Raw genomic sequence first — 20,493 nt, forward strand, 5'->3', positions numbered from 1 at the left:
CATTTTAAAAAATTAAATAAATACCGTTGATTCGATGAGTCAGAATATGGGGACACTAACTGCATGGCTATTTTTTAAAAGCCAGAACTACATAGGTTTTCTTATTCCTTAAACAGTTGATAATAACTTGCTTCGATTCTCCCTCCAAAAGAGATAAATTAAAAAAAAAAAAAAAAAAACACAAAGCACCAATTCCCTTATTTTTCTTTTTGAAATTCGTTTTAAATTCCCCCACCAAGTTCATGATTCCTTAAATTCCAATCTCCTCTCTCAAACAATCAACCCCCGAGAAAACACTCACTCAGTCCTCCCTCACTGACCGGGTTAACTCAATTTCCACCATAACAACAATGGCACCGATCGACCCGCACTCGTTCACCGAGTCAACTCACCCGCTGACCACACACATCTCCCTCTCTCTCTACTTCGACTTCTCTTCATCCACCATCCACGCCGCCGCCATCCTTACCCTCGCCTCCCCACACGCCGGCCCTCTCTCACTGGACACCCGCTCCCTCACCATCCACCAAGTACTCGACCCCCAAACCCTAACCCAACTCCCCTTCACTCTCTCCCCAACCGACGACCCAATCAAAGGCCGCCACCTCATCGTCACTCTCTCCGATCACTCCTCTGTACTCATCGTCTTCTCCACCTCCCCGTCTTCCTCCGCCCTCCAGTGGCTCTCCCCGCCGCAGACCTTCAACAAACTCCACCCCTTCGTCTACACACAGTGCCAGGCGATTCACGCGCGGTCGGTGTTCCCGTGCCAGGACACCCCCGCGGCGCGTGTTCGTTACAAGGCCTTGATCAACATCCCCCGCCAGCTGTCCGCCGTCATGGCCGCGAGACACGAGGATCGCCGCCCGCCTGTTGCCGGCGAGACGAAGGCGTTTGGAAGTAGCTGTTTTGATTTCGACTACGAATCGTTGTGGTGTGCCGATGGCCGTGTCGTTGAAGAATTCGAGATGAATCAGCCTGTGCCGCCTTATTTGTTTGCTTTTGCTGTGGGTGAGTTAGGGTTTCGTGAAGTGGGGCCCAGGACTAGGGTTTACGCTGAGTCTGTTCCCTCCATACTAGACGCGGCGGCGCGGGAATTCGCCGGCACTGAGGAGATGATAAGGTAAATGATTACTTTCATTTACATTCGTGCATTTATAATCTGATGTGCATGTGACATTATATGATAAATACTTTCTTTTTCTTATTTATTATTTTAACTATTTTGTATGTGTAGTATTGCGATTTATTTATTTTTTGTCTTTAGTTTATTCTTTTGTCTCTCTCTCTCACACACACACATATATGTATACGTACGTACTAATGTATAAATGTATGTATGTGTGTATTATAATAATAATAATAATATTATTATTATTAATTTTTTTTTAATTTTGGTTTTCTGATGGTGAAGCTGTTAAATTGTTTTGACTTTTTAGGCAAGGGGAGAGATTGTTTGGGGATTATGATTGGGAGAGGTTTGATTTGTTGGTGTTGCCTCCAAGTTTTCCGTATGGCGGGATGGAGAATCCAAGGATGGTGTTCTTGACGCCAACTGTGATCAAGGGTGATGCAAGTGGGGCACAGGTTGTGGCCCACGAGCTTGCGCATAGTTGGACAGGAAATTTGATAACTAACAAGAACAACGAGCATTTTTGGTTGAATGAGGTATCTTTTCTGCTTTATATCCGTAATTCTAACTCAAAGCTAGATTTTATACATTTTCATTGTTAAAGTGTGCGACTTTGAAAATGTTTGTCTAAATGAGTAGGTAAATTTTTTGAGGTTATCTATTTTCTGCTTTGATCTTATAGGCAAAGTGCAATCTGACTAAATATGAATAAAATGATTAATTGGTGTATTTTGTTTCCAAAGCTACAAATTTGTAGATCTATAAATTTTGTGTGTGTGTGTGTATTTGATGAATAGGTTGACCAAGGAGGTTTCAGAGGGAAAAAGAATTGGATTGAATGGCGATTTGTTATTTTGTAACTTGCTTTTATTTTTATAAACTCACATTATGTTGGGATTTATTATTTGTTCTAGTCTGCATGGGGAGAGCTATTTGTTATTTTTGAATTGTCTGAAGTTTTAATCTGTGGTCATAGGGTTTCACAACTTATGCGGAGAGGAGAATTGTCGAGGTTGTCCAAGGGGAGGACAGGGCTGTGTTGAATATTGGGATTGGTTGGAGAGGTTTGAATGAAGAAATGGAGAGGTTTAAGGACAACTTGGAGTGCACAAAGCTCAAAACCAATCAAGAAGGGTTGGACCCGGATGATGTTTATTCCCAAGTTCCATATGAGAAAGGTTTCCAATTTCTGTGGCGCATTGAGCGACAGGTTTGTTAATTTGTATATCGCTCAAACACTAGTTAATATGTTATAAAGAGTGTTTTAACATGTGTTTCCTGTTTGATGCTTAGATTGGAAGGCCTGCATTTGATGAATTCATCAAAAAGTATATTGCCACTTTTAAGTTCAAATCAATTGATACTGAAACATTTCTTAACTTCCTGAAAGAAAATGTCCCTGGAATAGAGAAACAAATTGATTTAGAATTGTGGACTGAGGGTACTGGCATCCCTCCAGATGCCTACGAACCAGTTTCCAGTTTATATTCAAAAATTGTATCATTGGCAAATGAATTTAAGCTTGGAAAGATACCAAAGGAAGATGAAGTTGCTGATTGGCAAGGGCAGGAATGGGAGCTCTATTTGGAGAACCTGCCAAAATCTGCTGAAGCTTCTCAGGTACTGCAGCTGCTTTTAAGAGTTCATTTCTCTTTTTGTTTTCTCATTTCTGAGAACTTTTTTGTAAGATTTATAATTCATTTACGAAATAGGACCTGATTTATTATCCACTGCATTGTCTCATTTGAGCATGCACCTCAATTTTGAATGTTAGAAAGTCGCTCACTTAATTTTTAACTTCTGAGAACTTAAAGAGTTTTGGTGAGCTTGCTGACGTAGTTGTGCATTTGGTGAGTTGATCTGAGTGACTAAATAAGCTTTTGGCGGCAGTTTATAACTGTCCACTTCTTTAAATTGTTAGCCTCAGTCCTTACTTTTCCAGTGGGTTTTAATTACTTTTTTTTTTCCCCCTCTCTTTGGGTTTTGTTTCCTTTGATATCTTTACCCAACTTTAAATTTGCAAGTTGCAAACCTCATCATCCCTTGTAATTGAGAAGGTATCCAAGAATAAAAAAATATGGACTGCCCTTTGTCGAATTGCTGTAATGTTAATCATTTTGGTTAATCACGCAGGTTTTAGCCTTGGATGAGCGATATAGGCTATCAGAATCAAAGGATTATGAAGTGAAAGTGGCATTTCTCCAACTGGCCATTTCATCAAGCTGCAAAGACTACTATGGTGAGGTGGAGAAAACTTTGAAGGAGGTCGGGAGAATGAAGTATCTTCGTCCCCTTTACATTGCTCTCGTACAAGGAGCTGGCAAGGATGAAGAGAAGATCTTGGCTAAGAGAGTGTTTGCTGAAGCTCGTGATTCCTATCACCCGATAGCTCAAGGAGTTGTTGAATCCATCTTTGCCAAGCACGGCGTGTAAAGATCTAACCTAGTTTTGAACCAAACATGTGATGTGTTTAATTCAGTAGACTAAACGCATAACTCATCATCACTGCTGATTATGGATATATCAGATGTTTGGGATATGGTGTGCTGATATGGCTTGTCCAATAATGATTATGGAAATATTTACGCTCGGAAGTTTGATTCTTTTGTCTACTTGATCTTTCTGAACTCTCCTCCATTTTCAAATATGTACTCTTACTACTAGTAAGTTGACACTTTTACTGGGCACAAATTGTTTTTACCACTTCTTTAATAATTTATAATTACTCGTATTATTCCAGCTGTTAAAATAGTTAAAAAGAATATTGTTGAAAAGATAAATGAGATACTTACACATAAAATTGATTTTCTAAAACCTCCTCAGGTTAAAATTAACTAATTTATTTGTTAGATTGTTGCATTTATCTTTGAAGTTTCAAAAGTTTTTTTTTTCCTCTTCAAACACTATCAACAAAATAAAATATATCTGAAATGTTTTTCTTGAATTATAAAAAGATACATTTATGTTGTGTTTATTTATTAAAGTGAGAGTGAGAAGTATTAATTCCTCACTCTAGTGTTTACTTATTTAAGGGGTGGAGTAAGAATCTCATTACGTGAGTTTTATTCATTTTTTAAGTTTGGAGTGGGATTCTCGTATCTTATTTTTTTGACATTTTCTTTATTAAATATAATATAATTATATTTATTAAAATAAAATAATGTTACAATTCCTTAAAAATAATAATATTATATTTATTTAAATAATATTACATTTATTAAAGAGAATATTATTAAACTTATTTAGATATAATATTACCATATTTAGTTAAAATAATTATTTATTTAATCTAAATTAAAATTGTTTTAAAAAAATTATTATATTCATAGAGGATTAATAATATTACTATATATTTATTTAATTTTAATAGTATTAAATCTATTTAATGTTAATAATTAATAATGATAAATAGTTTATTATGAGAAAATATTAATTTTGTACTATATTATTAATAATATTTCATGTGTTGCTCTTATAAAAAAAATTAATTTACATAATTAAAATTCAAATTAATAAAAAATTATGATTTACATAATTCAAATATTAATAATAATTATTAATTTATATAATTAAAATTAGTAATAAAATAAATAGTTTATTCTGCAAATATATTTTTTTATTCACTTTATAATTAAAATAAAAAGTACAATTCTTTAATTAAAGATAAAATTGTAATTTGAAACAATTCACTCTCAATCCAAGTAAAAATAAACACATAAATAGAAATATAATTAATATTTTATATTCTCTTTCCAATGTAAGTAAATAATTTACTCTAATTCCCACTCTACACTCTCAATATCATGATTCTTACTTTTTAGGATTTTCAATCCAATCCGAAAAGTAAATGCTACTGGTAAGCCCAATTGGAAACTATTGCCCACAGTTAATTGTTGGCATTTTAATAACTGCCACAACTAGAATCCCGTAACTTTTTTTTTTAATTTATAAACAAAAACCTATATCTTAATGCAGCATTTTTTTAAAAAAAAATTGAATAGATCTAAATTTAGTTAAAATCTGAATGGTTAAAATTCAAATGTTTGAATGGCATATTTATTTTTTTAATATTTAAATATAAGTAGCATCTTATTTATTTTTATGAGTTAGAAAAATCTTAAATATAATTATTCGACATTTATTTCCTTATAAGTCGAAACGAATAAAGGGACTAAAGTTTTATAGCTTAAGAAATAAGTGTGTTTAATAGATACATCTTTAGGATATAATATTTATTTTATGAGTAATGATACAGCCACAAACTCTTGGACAAACTTATTTTATACAAACTGACGTGGCATTAATTCATTGGTTGAATGAAAATATAAATTAATAAAAACAAATCATGTGGGCCAAGTGATATTTAATTCAACCAATCTTATCATGCCACATCAGTTTGTACAAGAGTTTGTGGCTGTATCATTACTCTTATTTTATATTCAGACATTTTCTTATTTAGATACAAGTTATAGAAGTTTATTTTTTCTATTTAGATATAAATATCTGAAAATTAAACATAACTTAAAAAATAAACAAATAAATTTAAATAGACATTAAAAATTAATTTTTAAATTTCTAATGTTTAACAAAGAAGTTCTAAGGCTTATATAAATATAATAAATTAATAATATTCACTAAATGATCATAAATTTTCACTGGATGGTTAGCAGCTACTCACAGCCCTTCATCATCAAATAAATTCTTAATTCAATTTGAGATTGGGTGATTTTTTTTTTTGGGAGAATGGGGGGAATGTTAAATGTAACGGAAAATTGGTTGTTCTTTCACTAACACTGATATACGCATCAGAATGATAAGATAAGCCCTCCAAGAAACAGGACAGCTGAGCCTCTGGTCTGCTGATCTGCACTTATCCTTCTCCCGCAGCCTCTATTTTTTTTCAATTCCACCATGGAAGTTTCTCTCCTTTCTTTATCTTCCTCTCAAAACCTAACCCTAAAACCAAGCACTAACCCACTTTTCCATTTCCACCCTTCAAAACGCAGCAAACCACCACCAACCCACATCAGGGCCGCCATTTCCAGGACCAAGAAAGAAGAAACAGTTGACACTGTCAAAACCCATCTCGAAAATTGCCATTTAATTGCTGCTATCAAGTACAAAGGCTTCACTGTTAAGCAATTTCAAGATTTGAGACGGTCATTGCCAGAAAACACTAAGCTTATTGTGGCTAAAAACACTCTTGTCTATAAAGCCATTGAAGGGACCCAATGGGAAGCTCTGAAGCCTTGCATGAGTGGAATGAATGCTTGGCTTTTCGTTCACACTGAGGAGATTCCTGCGGCTATTAAGCCGTACAGGAACTTTCAGAAAGAGAAGAAATTGGAAGAAAATGATTTTGCTGGGGCGGTTTTTGAAGGCAAGTTTTATGCGCCTGGTGATTTTAAAGCTTTGGAGAGTATGCCCACGAGAGCTGAGATTTATGCTAAGTTGTTGGGGGCATTGCAGGGGCCGGCTATTGGATTGGTGGGGACTTTGCAGGCTCCGGCTAGAGATTTGCTGATGGTTTTGAAGGCGTATGCGAAGAAGTTGGAGGATGAGAGTGGGCAATAGTGAATGATTTGAGTGATCGTAAGTTTGCCTTTTGATTTAAGGCTCCTTTGTTTTATTTATATTTTTCATTTGAATATGTTGTTGTAGTAATACGATTAGGCAAATTCTAAGATAGGGGATCCCATACGATTATGCTTACATGGGCTCTTTTGGGGGTTGTTTTGGAAATCTAGAGAATATAAGCAAGTTGTTTAATTGCCAATTGTGTAGAATTTAAAGCAGTTTGGAAATGCATTGCAAGTTAATTGTTAATGATTCCTTCGTTTTGGTTGATCTGGTTTTTGATCTCAAAAGCATAGAGTTAATCGGTTCTTGTCTCAGGCTCATTAACAAATTTCACGTAAAGTTGGTTAGGTATTTCTTAATTGTCTTGTTTGAGTTGTTTGTTTGTTATTTTTGTAACCTTGGAAGTTTGTTTTCATAGTTTATTTTGAAATTGTTAAAGTTGCATGTTGCGACCTTAGTGTTGTTGGGTTTTTCAAGCTTTTTGTAAGGCTGCTGCAAGTATAACTGGAAACCCCTTTTGTTAATCTAGGTTGATGCAGCAGAAAATTTTGATTTCCATGTGATTTGGACTGAATTTATTTTTGGGCAAAGGAAGCTATGAAATAGAGTAAAATTTGAAGTCTTCTCATTCGGAAACTTTATTGCAAATTTATGGAGTTCACTTAATGATATCAGTTGTAATGCTAGGTCTTTCCGTGATGGAGGGTCAAGTTTTTCCGCATATGCATCAATGAGCTACCTCTTTCCAACTGGTCAATTACTAGGAGACTCATGGTCTTTTCATGTTGATTGGAGTATTAGAGTGGCACCGAAGAGCATAATATAACTATTGTGGTGGGAAGATATTTTTGTGTTAAGTCAGTATGTCATGTCTCTGCTGCCCGGTATTTGTAGAATTAAAACATTTGCAAGCAGAAAAGAAGGAACTATGTTGATTTGCAGTCTCCAAGATTGTCATTATGCATCTGTATATTCAGATTTGTACGTTATGGAACTCGTCATTGGCAATCATTACTTTTTCTTTTACACCGTACCCTTCACCAATTTTCTCTCGTTAAGCATGCTCGAATTCCTCTGACGTTTCTATAAAATGGACTTGAATGGCTTTGCCACTCGGCACTTGTCTTGCTGGATGCTGTGAATATTAGATCATCAACAATAATCGTTTTTCCAATTGTTCTGTGTCTGTGGCTTGTACAAGATGGCTTTGTCTATTTTGAAAAGAAAATGATTCATGGAGTTGGGGATGAGCAGCTTTGCTTAATTTATTTTCCGTTAAATTTCAGTTCTGAATGAGGATTGTAAATTTTGTGGGCGCGATCTATTTGGGTCACGGAATTCTGCCGTCTAATAATTACCGTACTTACTGGTGCTTACGGTTACACTGGTTGATGTTTCACGCCAAATTTCTCAGGATGAATTCTCCAATTGCTATGTGCTGTGTATGTTTTTACAAATAGAATCACAAAATGTCAAAAAAAATGACAACTGTCAAGTGGAAAGTTCTCAATACTAAGAAATAAGCTCCCTTGGCAGAATATATTCCACCGCCTCTTCAACTGTATCAACGACCTGTTCACAGCAAAGCATCTCTTACGATAAATGAAATAAAGCTTGAAATCCTCCATATACAGACAATCTGATCATTAGAGAAATATTTAAAAAGATCAGTCTCAACTCACAAGATCGGCTGGAAACTCTGCGTGGTTATCAACTCCCTTGAAAACGCCTGTCTCGTCAAGATAGAAAACCAAGGATGTCCTGCCTGCAAATTGAAAGGCAACATTCCGTAATAAGCCAGAATAAAAGATTGTTTAAAAGGTCAACAACGGTAAGCAAGCACACAATCAATTGGAATTGACAACTATAACAGCCTGTTTTGCACCTTTGACATCAACCATGGGATTGTCACCGATCATATAAAGGGTTCTGAAAGAATGTGATCCTGCATCTCCATTGTCATCAACATAGGATGGCAGAAACTGGCTTAATATGGCTTCGGGGTTCCTAAAAACAAAAGGATTTGGTTTCCCATATGACACATACTCCAGCGGACAATGGTGGATGAAATACTGGCTAGGCAACCCAAGAGGGGGGGTGAATTGGAATTTTAAAAATTATCCTAAGCAAACCACACAACAATTCAATCTAATGCCTTAATTAATTCGAAAACAATAAATTCAATGAAACACAATATTAAAAGAGTAAGGGAAGAGAAAACGAATACAAGGATTTTTACGTGGTTCGGCTATCCCCGCCTACGTCCACGCCTCCAAGCTCACCCGGCTTGAGGATTTCACTATCCAATCCTCCCAAGGCTTCAAATGTTTACAATTGACTTCCAAGGTGTCAATTAACCTTTACAACAAGAGATTATATCCCCAATCTCTTCACCCCAAGTGTTTCCCACACTTGTACACTCACAAATTGGTGAGAAATGATAAATACAACAATAAATCTCTCTTTAAGAGTGAATATACAAATTGAAGAACAAAGATGATTTAATGAATGATGATTCACGAAGTTGAAGCTCAATATATGTTGTGTGCACTTGTTCTTGCTTGTTGGAGATTGTTGGAGAGCTTCAAAATGAGTTGGATTTGAGTTCTTATAGCTTGAGCTCGAAAACTAGCCGTTACTCACATTCAGGGCTATCCGGTTTGCCGTTTTATGGAATCCGGTAAGCCGGATTTATGTTACCGTTAAGGCAAAATTCAAAATTTTGCCTAACCGGCTTGCCGGATTCGGAATCCGGTAAGCCGTTTTCGTTCTGGTGCGTACTGCCCCGAATTCGGCCTACCGTTTATCAGTATCCGGTAAGCCGCTTGCTACAGTAACTGCTACAGTAAAATATTTTTCGAAATTTATAGTTTGACCCCAAAGCTTTATAAAACTATAGTATGACCCAAAATGTTATAAAAGTTTGCAAATAGGTCCAATTTCAGAATTTTAAATAATGCTTTATCAATCCCACAACTTTCTGAAATTATGACTTCGCCCAAATTTTATGAAATTATAAAATAGCCCAAAAACATTTAAATAATTTCAAATAGGTCCAAATCCGAAATTTCAAGCACTACTTGTTTATTTTAAAGTTTTCAAAATTCTTTCAATTAAACCATAAACTTTGAAAAACAACCAATTTCATAAAATCCTTTTTCCATTAAATATGAAACATTTATAATGTGAAAATAATGATTTATTTAAAAAGAATATTAAATAGTTTGAGCTTAAAAGATTAATCATTTTTAATCTTATTTGTTATCATCAAAATCAATATTATGGAAACATATATGTTAACAATCTCTCCCTTTTTAATGATGACAAACATTTCATGTATTTAAACAATCATTTTTCATAAAATCATTTTTTCATTAAATATAAAACATTTATAATATGAAAATAATGATTTATTTGAAATATATAAAAAATAATTTGAGCTTAAAAGATTAATCATTCTTAATCTTGTTTGTTATCATCAAAATCAACATTATGAAAACATATATGTTAACAGTGGATTCTGCAAAGCGCCGCCAAAAATTAAAGCTTTTCACTGTAAGGATGGTGAAGGTTCTCGTTGTGTATGAGTATTAAGCAGAGAAGGGGGGAAAAAAATCAAGTTCTATAAGCTCAATTCAATAAGACTTGTGCCATCTAAACAGCGGATCAGTGTAATTTGACATTTAGTCAGGTGCAACATATAAATGCAGAGCCAGAGACTTCAAACAATTTAAATGACATGAAAGAGTCAAATTACCTATTGAAGACACTTTCAAGAGCAATTCTAAAAGCACCCATTCCAAGGCGTTCAGTAGGGAAGGCAGCCTGTATTATATCTTCATGTGATCAGGCAATTGTCACGTTTTGAGCTAATATAAGAAGCAAGAACAATGAAAACAATTAAATCCTATTTTTTTAGATCTCAGTGAAGAGTATGCTTGAGCTAAGATCCATAAAATTCAGAAGAAACTACTAAGATTAATAGTATTGGAGTTTCAAACTACAGATCCAATGAATCAAGCTATGACCTCCGCAGAGATTTAAGATCATCCATAAATAAGCACAACAACCACCCTGGTATTCAAGATCATCAGCAGCAAAATATAAAGGTGGTTGCTGTCCATTTGGTTGTCCGGGAAGACCCCTGGATCATAAGATATCACAGAGAACCTATCACCATTGATAGATCAGTTAAGAGCTTTTGGAGGGATATAAAAGATCAACATTATGGTCGTATGCACCAGGATGAAATATATAGCACAGGAGACATGACCACAAAAATTTTCTCAGATGACATCTTTTTATGCATTTTTAGTCTCCAACACAGAACAGATCGATACAACATTCATAAAATTCATAGTTGATGGCATATGAAAAATAATACTTTAATACTGAATTAAATCAACAAAAGCTAATAATCTTGAGGGGGTAATACCCAGGAACTTCTGCATGGAATGCATAGATGAATTAACTGGCTCAACAAGCATGAATACAAACAGAATGAGATAATACCTGAATAACTCTTCCCCAATCTACAGGATCACTGACGACAAAAGCTCCCTTCACTCCTTCAGAAGAAATATTATATACTGGCAGTGAGTGACTATTCCTATTAGATATCTGCCTTGTTGTCCATCTCTTATATTGAGATACGGGATCAATGTTCTCAAAGTAAGATGCATGCTCATCCAAGGAGAGAACATTTCTGCCACGAAAATAAAAAAAGAAAAATCTTGTAATACAATTTGCAAAATAATAAAACCTGACAATGAATAGTCAACACCAGATAAACACATGAATGAGAGAGGCCCTACTTGAAACCATACTCTGACATCACCCAAGCAGGTTCTCCTTTTCCAGTTGCAATAATGAGCTCATTCTCGAATCTGAAGTAAGAATAACAATTGCCCATAAACACAACATGATAAAAATAGTTAAATATTATGGGAAACAATAAAAAGAGCAAAAAACTAAGAAGTTCATCATGATAAAGAGAAGAATTGTAAACATATGAATAAATTTCTTAAGTATTAAGCCTATTTCTTCATACCAAATTTAACTAACAAGGACCTCAGCTATCTATTGGATGAAGAGTTGTTTCTCTATAAACTGTGATTGTTCGATCTAACATGCACGTGCGCCGGCACATATATATAGTATTTATATTAATCCTATATGCTTATGTAGGAAGTATCAACTTAAAATATAAACACATGTACATATACCTCTTCAACAGATTCTTAAAAGGCGAGTGACCCTGTAAAACCTGCAACAGGACATAAAGATGACTATGCCAAATTTTCCATCAGTCAGGCGATGTACATAGATAACACAACAGGAAGTAAATTCTCACATTGACGCCATATCACAAGAATATAAAATATCAAAACACTACCTGAGAAGGTAAAATATTAACTCCAAGAAGTTCACTTAATTCTGAGGCTCGTCTAGATTCTGGGATGCCACCTCCTATTCAAGTCGAAGGATAATTATAGTCAATTTGTAGCTAAATGTGCATTATATTTTGGTGAGTTCTCCTGACAATCTACGCATTCCTAGACATATGGCATCTTATTTATCTTATTTCCCGATTGGTTTTTGGTTCATTTCGTTCATAAATAATTCAATACAGAAAAAAAATGATAAAATTAAGGTTGGGTGGGGGGGGAATGAACGAGATCAATAAAATGGCTCACCATATATACACTCAAGAACAAGAAGGGATCCTTCAAAGCACCTGCACAAAACATATATACAGTCATATGAATGCTTGAACCAGAAACTAAGCACTTAAATTTTCTTAAACTACATAATTCACAGTTCTTGTTATTGACAATAGATTCATGTAAATCGTTCAAACCGTCATAATAAATCACTAAACAACACTCAACTTTCTGTAAATTTCAAACAATTTTTTTAGCACATTTAACATAATTATGAAAAAATAAATTTTCAAATTTTCAAACAGCAAGCACAGCGAGTACGTGTAAGGCACAATGTGATCCAATCCGATCACATCCGATCCGATCAAATTGATTCGAATCCAATCCTATCCGAATCAAATCCAACTGGATTGTAAATTTTCTGTCCGATCAGATTTGACGATCAATCCAAATCCGATCCACATATATTTAAATCGGATTGGATCAAATCGAATTGATCCGAATTTGATTGCAGTTGAGAAGAAACGTTATTTGCAGCTGGCAAGTCATCAACCTGACATGTTATTGTATAAAATTGAATCATGAGGTTTGAGACTTCTATGTGTCTTATTTGTGAGGTACGATTGAACTTAAGATCATTAATAAAATGATAACCTTTTTCATTAAAGTTAACATGTCATGTTATGTATATTCTTCCAGTGTGGTATGGACACAAGTATCCTTTGTGGTGAACACTTAATCTTAACAGTATGAAGGATTTAGATAGAAAATTATATAATATGTATAAAAATAACCAAAAAAAAAAAAGATGAGTGTAGGGTTCTCCATGAAATTTAATGGCTGTTAACAGTAGAAAAGACAAAAGCTAGAGTAGAGTACAGCTGTTGTTATATTGCTGCTCCCTAATCAAAAGATAAAGAAAGTTTAGAGGATTTTTACGTCATATATAATAATTTAAGTATTTTTTAAAAAAATATTGGAAAGATGCAGTTATGTATAGTAATTTAAGACGAAGATAAATTCCTCTTTTTTTAAAAAAAAATTTGAAGATAAATAATAAAATAAACAAAAATCAGAATAGGGATCTAAGGCGAGAAAATGTATATAAAGGAGCAACTCAACAACGACACCTCCTAATTTCCCAAATTCCCGAATACTCACAACCGCCCAAACCCATCGACCGAATCACCGCCAACAAACAACGCGACGACAGCCGCCTCTCGCCACCAGGAAGACTGCCGGCATTTGAGCCACGCCACGCCACTGTTCCCCTAAATTCAAATATCATGGTCTTATTTTCTGGTCTACTTTTTTATTAAAATTTCGTGGTATTATTTTCAAATTTCGCGGACTATTAATTCTGAATTTGCTCGCTATAGAATTAGAATTAGAATAGAAGATGATGCTTGTTACGATTCCACTCAATTATTTTGCTGCCTTGGTTCAATAATATTGTTCGTTTCTGTTCTTGCTTACACTGTTAGTTAGGATAATGGATATACAGTTTGTAAAAGTTCAAAATTGACTTATCACTAGGATTGTTACTGTTTTATTTTTTTTTTTGCCCGGCTATAACTGAACATGATTATAATCAGGAAATTTACCATCGCGAGCAGCAAAAATCATAATTGACTGATTCACATTTCAAATCAAACCCTATGTATACGTTGATGTATGTTTATCCTTTTGTTAGGACCCTCAGCCGTTTGGAAAGACATCAGCATGGTTTTGTGATATGAAAGACCAAGAAGATGATGGTGATGAGGAGATGATGAAGGAGAAGAAAATTGACTTCCTTGGTGAATTTGATGCTTTATTCAGAGAGCGGACACCCTATGACATGCTACTCTTTTCTGATGATAAACAGCCTCCTGTTCCTGCACACAAAGCCTTACTCGTAAATCTCTCTCTCTCTCTTTAATATTTCTCTTTTATATATTCATAGCTAGTTAGCAACTTCAATCACTATATGATAAGCAATTGAGCACACAGCACAATTTTGTTACCAGTGTTGAAATTATGGTATGACTAGTCAATGCCACCTGATCATAAGGTGAGCAACATTGTCCATGTCCATATAACATAGGAATCTGGACTTCGAAATTTCCAACTCTAATGCACATCCAAGCACCGAGTTGAGCATTTTCTTTTTAGCAAATTTTTGCACATTGTTCTAGATTAACAAAATGCATATGCTTGCAGGATAGGATGATTTCCCCCCCTTTGTGGTTGGTTTTAGTGTGTATATATATACACATTGTCTTAGACCTATATATATTTTCTAAAATGATATTGTTTGTATGTGTTATGTAGGCTGCAAGATCAAACTACTTCAAGAAATCTGTAAATAAGTTGTCGGATGGTACTCGGAAGCTCCCTGAGAGTAGCGAAGAGCTTAAGGCTCTTCTAGATTTTCTCTACACAGGGAGCTTGCCTGAGGAGAAGCTGGAGAAGCACTCGTGTACATTATATCGTGCATCCCAAAAGTATGAAATCGGGTACTTGATGGAGATCTGTGAGAGGTATTTTCTTAGGTCTGTGAACCCTTCAAATGCTCTTGAGTATCTGAGTATCGCTGATGTTCGTAGAAGTCAAGCTTTGATGGCTGCTGCATTGGGGGTAATTGTAAAAAACATGTACCGCATAGCTTTCACTAAAGAATTTGAAGACTTTACATCCAAGTATCCGGATTTGAGCGTGCTGATTACAAGGGAACTTTTGAACAGCAAAAGATCTTTAGGGTGGGAGAAATGAGGATTTGTGTGATGTTAATGGATTGAATAATGACCTAAGTTTGTATTCTTGTCTTGGTCTTATTAACAATTAATTGTCTTTCAGAGTGAGGATGGTTGTTTTATCTAGATCTTGATCTGTGATGGTCATTTTTCCTCCTCCAGGTGTGGGGATAGGTGTTCTATCCAGATCCTGATTTGTGATGGTTATGGTCTGTTTTGGTGTTTCTTTTCAGTGAATAAGCATTCTCCTTTAGCATTTGTCGTCTTAGTGTTACAGATCTGGAAAGTTAAGATGGGTGCAGCTCAATCATTGTAGTGGATTTGTCTTGGTACTGGTTTGAAAGACCAACGGTGGGGTGGATACTATTTAAAAAGAGCAAAGTGATGCCGGAATGGGGCTCGAATCATTTGCATGCTGTTTGGATGCTGTATCTTGTTATCAGGTGTATCAAGCACAAGTTCTTCTCATGCTTACAATTATTTATTGTAACGGATTATTGTGTTTTGATCTGTGTTGTGTGTGATGTTGTTTTTTTGTTTGTAAGTTGTAATGAAATTTTATTTAAAGTGGAGAACAACAAATAATAGATGTATTTATGTCATGTCCCACTGCAACTGCTTGTATGAATGCGATTTGTAATAACCACCGTGGTGTGATGATCAAGGGCCCTTCTGAACTCCAAGGGTTTTAAGTCCGGCCTGCATTTTGAGGCCCTCTGAGTGGGCCTAAATTTCTTACGCCCGCTGTGAATGGACTTGGTTAAGGGCTTATGAAAAAGATTTCATAACTTGAAAAAGTTAAAATGAAATGAAATAATAATAATAATAAAAGAAAACAAAATGTAAATTGCAAACAAATTTTGCAAACCCTAAAATTAAGCAATATCGAAGAATTTTTTATTGGAGAAGAATTGAAGGACGAGGAAAATATGGCAAACAAATATTGGATTAGTTTGTTTTTAATATTAGTATTTATGGATTATCATAAAGTTGTGTTGTTACTATTTTGGTGTATTAGATTATTATGTCTGTCATGGTGATAAGCAACCCCCTTATTTTGACAGCTGCCGTTGGATTGAAAGTCTTGTAATCTAGCGGCTCAAATAGAATAGGTGAGATAAAAGAGATTAAGTGTTATCAGCTTCACTGGTGTCAATAATTTTTCTTCTCTGATCCAACAACATCCATAAAAAAATTAGCTTTTTGTTCAGGTTGAAGTGAAAAATTCAGTTTGTTGCGGCTCCCAATTGCGGCTCGACACTTGCTGAATGCTAAGGCTCATGTGTGAATACTAGGTCATCAACAACAATCATTTTTCCAATTGTTCTCTATCTGTGGCTTTTACAAGATGGCTTTGTCTATTTTGAAAAGAAAATGACTCATGGAGTCGGGGATGGGCAGCTTTGCTTTATTTATTTTCGTTAAATTTCATTTCTGAATGAGGATTGTAAATTTTGTGGGCACGATCTATCTGGGTCACGGAGTTTTGCCGTCTGATAATTGCCATACTTACTGGTGCTTACATTTACACTAGTTGATGTTTCGCGCCAAATTTCTCAGGATGCATTCTCCAATTGCTATGTGCTGTGTATGTTTTTACAATTGGAATCACAAAATGTCAAAAAAATGACAACTGTCAAGTGGAAAGTTCTCAATACTATGAAATAAGCTCCCTTGTCAGAATATATTCCACCGCCTCTTCAACTGTATCAACGACCTGCTCACGGCAAAGCATGTCTTACGATAAATGAAATAAAGCTTGAAAAAATCCTCCATAATACAAACAATCTGATCATTAGAGAAATATATAAAAAGATCACTCTCAACTCACCAGATTGGCTGGAAACTCTGCGTGGTTATCAACTCCCTTGAAAACACCGGTCCTTGTCAAGATAGAAAACCAAGGATGTCCTGCCTGCCAATTGAAAGGCAACATTCCATAATAAGCCAGAATAAAAGATTGTTTAAAAGGTCAACAACGGTAAGCAAGCACACAATCAATTGGAATTGACAACTATAACAACCTGTTTTGCACCTTCGACATCAACCATGGGATTGTCACCGATCATATAAAGGGTTCTGAAAGAATGTGATCCTGCATCTCCATTGTCATCAACATAGGATGGCAGAAACTGGCTTAATATGGCTTCGGCGTTCCTAAAAACAAAAGGATTTGGTTTCCCATATGACACATACTCCAGCGGAGAATGGTGGATTCTGCAAAGCGCCGCCAAAGATTAAAGCTTTTCACTGTAAGGATGGTGAAGGTTCTCGTTGTGTATGAGTATTAAGCAGACAAGGGGGAGGGGGGAAAAAAAGTTCTATAAGCTCAATTCAATAAGACTTGTGCCATCTAAACAGCGGATCAGTGTAATTTGACATTTAGTCAGGTGCAACATATAAATGCAGAGCCAGAGACTTCAAACAATTTAAATGACATGAAAGAGTCAAATTACCTATTGAAGACGCTTTCAAGAGCAATTCTAAAAGCACCCATTCCAAGGCGTTCAGAAGGGAATGCAGCCTGTATTATATCTTCATGTGATCAGGCAATTGTCACCTTTTGAGCTAATATAAGAAGCAAGAACAATGAAAACAATTAAATCCTATTTTTCTAGAACTCAGTGAAGAGAATGCTTGAGCTAAGATCCATAAAATTCAGAAGAAACTACTAGATTACTAGTATTGGAGTTTCAAACTACAGATCCAATGAATCAAGCTATGACCTCTGCCGAGATTTAAGATCATCCATAAAGAAGCACAACAACCAACCTGGTATTCAAGATCATCAGCAGCAAAATATAAAGGTGGTTGCTGTCCATTTGCTTGTCCAGGAAGACCCCTGGATCTTAAGATATCACAGAGAACCTATCACCATTGATAGATCAGCTAAGAGCTTTTGAAGGGATATAAAAGATCAACATTATGTTCATATTCACTAGGATGAAATATAGCACAGGAGACATGGCCACAAAAATTTTCTCAGATGATATCTTTTTATGCATTTTCAGTCTCCAACATAGAAAAGATCGACACAACATTCATAAAATTCATAGTTGATGGCATATTAAAAATAATACTTTAATTCAGAATTAAATCAACGAAACCTAATAATCATGAAGGGGTAATTCCCAGGAACTTCTGCATGGAATTACATAGATGAATTAACTGGCCTAACAAGCATGAATACAAACAGAATGAGATAATACCTGAATATCTCTTCCCCAATCTACAGGATCACTGACAACAAAAGCTCCCTTCACTCTTTCAGAAGAAATATTATATCCTGGCGGTGAGTGACTATTCCTATTAGATACTTGCCCTGTTGTCCATCTCTTATATTGAGATACAGGATCAATGTTCTCAAAGTAAGATGCATACTCATCCAAAGAGAGAACTTTTCTGCCATGAAAATAAAAGAGAAAAATCTTGTAATACAATCTGCAAACTAATAAAACCTGACAATGAATAGTCAACACCACATTAACACATGAATGAGAGAGGCCCTACTTGAAACCATACTCTGACATCACCAATGCAGGTTCTCCTTTGCCAGTTGCAATAATGAGCTCATTCTCGAATCTGAAGTAAGAATAACAATTGACCATAAACATAAGATGATAAAAATAGTTAAATATTATGTGAAACAATAAAAAGAACAAAAAACTAAGAAGTTCATTATGATAAAGAGAAGAACTGTAAACATATGAATAAATTTCTTAAGTCTCAAGCCTATTTCTTCATACCAAATTTAACTAACAAGGACCTCGGCTATCTATTTGATGAAGAGTTGTTTCTCTATAAACTGTGATTGTTTGATCTAACACGCACGTGCACCAGCACAGATATATAGTATTTATATTAATCCTATATGCTTATGTAGGAAGTATCAGCTTAAAATATAAACACATGTACATATACCTCTTCAACAGATTCTTAAAAGGCGAGTGACCCTGTAAAACCTGCAACAGGACATAAAGATGACTATGCCAAATTTTCCATCAGTCAGGCGATGTACATAGATAACACAACAGGAAGTAAATTCTCACATTGACGCCATATCACAAGAATATAAAATATCAAAACACTACCTGAGAAGGTAAAATATTAACTCCAAGAAGTTCACTTAATTCTGAGGCTCGTCTAGATTCTGGGATGCCACCTCCTATTCAAGTCGAAGTATAATTATAGTCAATTTGTAGCTAAGTGTGTATTATATGTTGGTGAGTTCTCCTGACACTCTACGCATTCCTAGACATATGGCATCTTATTTATCTTATTTCCCGATTGGTTTTTGGTTCATTTCGTTCATAAATAATTCAATACAGAAAAAAAATGATAAAATTAAGGTTGGGTGGGGGGGGAATGAACGAGATCAATAAAATGGGGGGGTGGGGGGGGGAGGCAGAGAGATCAATAAAATGGCTCACCATTTGTCAAGAACAAAAAGGGAACCTTCAAAGCACCTGCACAAAACATATATACCGTCATACGAATGCTTGAAACTACATAATTCACAGTTCTTGTTATTGACAGCAGATTCATGTAAATCGTTCAAACCGTCATAATAAATCACTAAACATCACTCAACTTTCTGTAAATTTCAAACAAATTTTTTAGCACATTTAACATAATTATGACAAAATAAATATTCAAAATTTCAAACAGCAAGCACAGCGAGTACGTGTAAAAATTAATACCAGAATGGCCGTACAATCTTCTCAAAGCTTGAGGCGAGCCGCCAATGGGAACACGGCCGCGAAGTACAACTCCGTCTATGTCAAATGCAATTCCAAAAGAGCACCTGCTAAATGATATCAATCGAACTTAAAAGCTTCAAATTAAATCAAAATATACTAAAAAAATTTGAACTTGAAACGCACCGTTTTTTGAGCTCTGGTTGAAGCTGACACAATGAATGGGAGGCTTGACTCGATTGAAACAAGAACGGAGCTTTGTTTCTGAACCGAGAAATTCTATACGCTGTCGTTTGGAATCTCATTTTACTCCGGCTCTGTGATTTTGCGCCAAGAGTGCGTTCGTGGTTATGAAATGATGAAACGGAGTAGTCGTGTTGTCTGTTGCCAGGTCTTATATCGTTTATAAACGGCAGGTCGTTTCTGTTCACGCGCGGTCGTATGACAAAGTAAACGTTTTCCCACTGGAATTACCAAATTAGCCTCCGTGGTTTACAGAAGTAACAATTAAGTCTAAATTTTGCAGTTTGTCTCAGTTTCATTTCTGCATCCAATTTTACTCAATAATACTATATGCTTTCCAGTTTCCAGCTAATATTTATTTTTTTTCTTTTTTAAGTGATGTGACATTTATTTTTTTATTAGTTTTTTATAATTTACAAATAACTTAAATCAAACAATCACAG

General features: G+C 35.2%; 4 protein-coding genes, 1 long non-coding RNA gene and 1 pseudogene across 8 annotated transcripts; 3 read left to right on the forward strand and 3 right to left on the reverse strand.

Annotated features, from left to right (window-relative positions):
* The first annotated feature begins 46 nt into the window (after positions 1-46).
* Positions 47-3,755, forward strand: LOC18044749 (leukotriene A-4 hydrolase homolog). Its single transcript, XM_006436122.2, has 5 exons — positions 47-1,123; positions 1,440-1,668; positions 2,109-2,342; positions 2,426-2,752; positions 3,266-3,755. The coding sequence occupies exons 1-5, from the start codon at positions 351-353 to the stop codon at positions 3,563-3,565; spliced, it is 1,863 nt and encodes a 620-aa protein (XP_006436185.1). The 5' UTR covers positions 47-350; the 3' UTR covers positions 3,566-3,755.
* A 2,130-nt stretch (positions 3,756-5,885) lies between these two features.
* On the forward strand, positions 5,886-7,812 carry LOC18044750 (50S ribosomal protein L10, chloroplastic). Its single transcript, XM_006436123.2, has 2 exons — positions 5,886-6,724; positions 7,400-7,812. Exon 1 carries the CDS (start codon positions 6,044-6,046, stop codon positions 6,704-6,706), a length of 663 nt encoding a protein of 220 aa, XP_006436186.1. The 5' UTR covers positions 5,886-6,043; the 3' UTR covers positions 6,707-6,724; positions 7,400-7,812.
* A 299-nt stretch (positions 7,813-8,111) lies between these two features.
* LOC18044456 lies at positions 8,112-10,510 on the reverse strand (annotated as a pseudogene).
* A 278-nt stretch (positions 10,511-10,788) lies between these two features.
* Positions 10,789-12,323, reverse strand: LOC112098985. The gene is made up of 3 exons (XR_002906024.1): positions 12,108-12,323; positions 11,938-12,000; positions 10,789-11,598 (listed from the first exon to the last, which is right to left on the reverse strand). It is a non-coding gene; the product is annotated as an uncharacterized LOC112098985 (long non-coding RNA).
* A 1,117-nt stretch (positions 12,324-13,440) lies between these two features.
* Positions 13,441-15,774, forward strand: LOC18044457 (BTB/POZ domain-containing protein At3g56230). Of its 4 annotated transcripts, none has more exons than XM_024186616.1 (3): positions 13,441-13,703; positions 14,069-14,272; positions 14,689-15,774. In XM_024186616.1, exons 2-3 carry the CDS (start codon positions 14,111-14,113, stop codon positions 15,127-15,129), a joined length of 603 nt encoding a protein of 200 aa, XP_024042384.1. In that variant the 5' UTR covers positions 13,441-13,703; positions 14,069-14,110; the 3' UTR covers positions 15,130-15,774. The 4 variants fall into 4 exon arrangements, with proteins under 4 accessions (XP_024042384.1, XP_024042385.1, XP_024042382.1 ...); XM_024186617.1 differs by having other exon boundaries at positions 14,078-14,272; XM_024186614.1 differs by having other exon boundaries at positions 13,441-13,664.
* Positions 15,775-16,603: 829 nt separating this feature from the next.
* On the reverse strand, positions 16,604-20,168 carry LOC18044458 (uncharacterized protein YKR070W). Its single transcript, XM_006436127.2, has 12 exons — positions 19,994-20,168; positions 19,811-19,914; positions 19,541-19,576; positions 19,202-19,275; positions 19,032-19,072; positions 18,621-18,692; positions 18,320-18,512; positions 17,883-17,978; positions 17,567-17,634; positions 17,135-17,327; positions 16,942-17,025; positions 16,604-16,827 (listed from the first exon to the last, which is right to left on the reverse strand). Exons 1-12 carry the CDS (start codon positions 20,110-20,112, stop codon positions 16,768-16,770), a joined length of 1,140 nt encoding a protein of 379 aa, XP_006436190.1. The 5' UTR covers positions 20,113-20,168; the 3' UTR covers positions 16,604-16,767.
* Positions 20,169-20,493: the final 325 nt, after the last annotated feature.

This window comes from Citrus clementina, unplaced genomic scaffold (genome assembly GCF_000493195.1).
Source record: "Citrus clementina cultivar Clemenules unplaced genomic scaffold, Citrus_clementina_v1.0 scaffold_4, whole genome shotgun sequence".
Taxonomy (NCBI): Eukaryota; Viridiplantae; Streptophyta; class Magnoliopsida; order Sapindales; family Rutaceae; genus Citrus; species Citrus x clementina.

What these genes read in the sequence shown, in the direction of transcription:
- LOC18044749 (XM_006436122.2), top strand. Translation starts at nt 351, where the DNA reads ATGGCACCGATCGACCCGCACTCGTTCACCGAGTCAACTCACCCGCTG. An exon ending in GGCACTGAGGAGATGATAAG is followed by an intron (nt 1,124 to 1,439) that starts GTAAATGATTAC and finishes TTGACTTTTTAG; the next exon opens with GCAAGGGGAGAGATTGTTTG. An exon ending in AGCATTTTTGGTTGAATGAG is followed by an intron (nt 1,669 to 2,108) that starts GTATCTTTTCTG and finishes CTGTGGTCATAG; the next exon opens with GGTTTCACAACTTATGCGGA.
- LOC18044750 (XM_006436123.2), top strand. Translation starts at nt 6,044, where the DNA reads ATGGAAGTTTCTCTCCTTTCTTTATCTTCCTCTCAAAACCTAACCCTA.
- LOC18044457 (XM_024186614.1), top strand. An exon ending in CTGCACACAAAGCCTTACTC is followed by an intron (nt 14,273 to 14,688) that starts GTAAATCTCTCT and finishes TGTGTTATGTAG; the next exon opens with GCTGCAAGATCAAACTACTT.
- LOC18044458 (XM_006436127.2), bottom strand. Translation starts at nt 20,112, where the DNA reads ATGAGATTCCAAACGACAGCGTATAGAATTTCTCGGTTCAGAAACAAA. An exon ending in AAGATTGTACGGCCATTCTG is followed by an intron (nt 19,577 to 19,810) that starts GTATTAATTTTT and finishes TGTTTTGTGCAG; the next exon opens with GTGCTTTGAAGGTTCCCTTT. An exon ending in CTGATGATCTTGAATACCAG is followed by an intron (nt 17,635 to 17,882) that starts GTTGGTTGTTGT and finishes GATATAATACAG; the next exon opens with GCTGCATTCCCTTCTGAACG.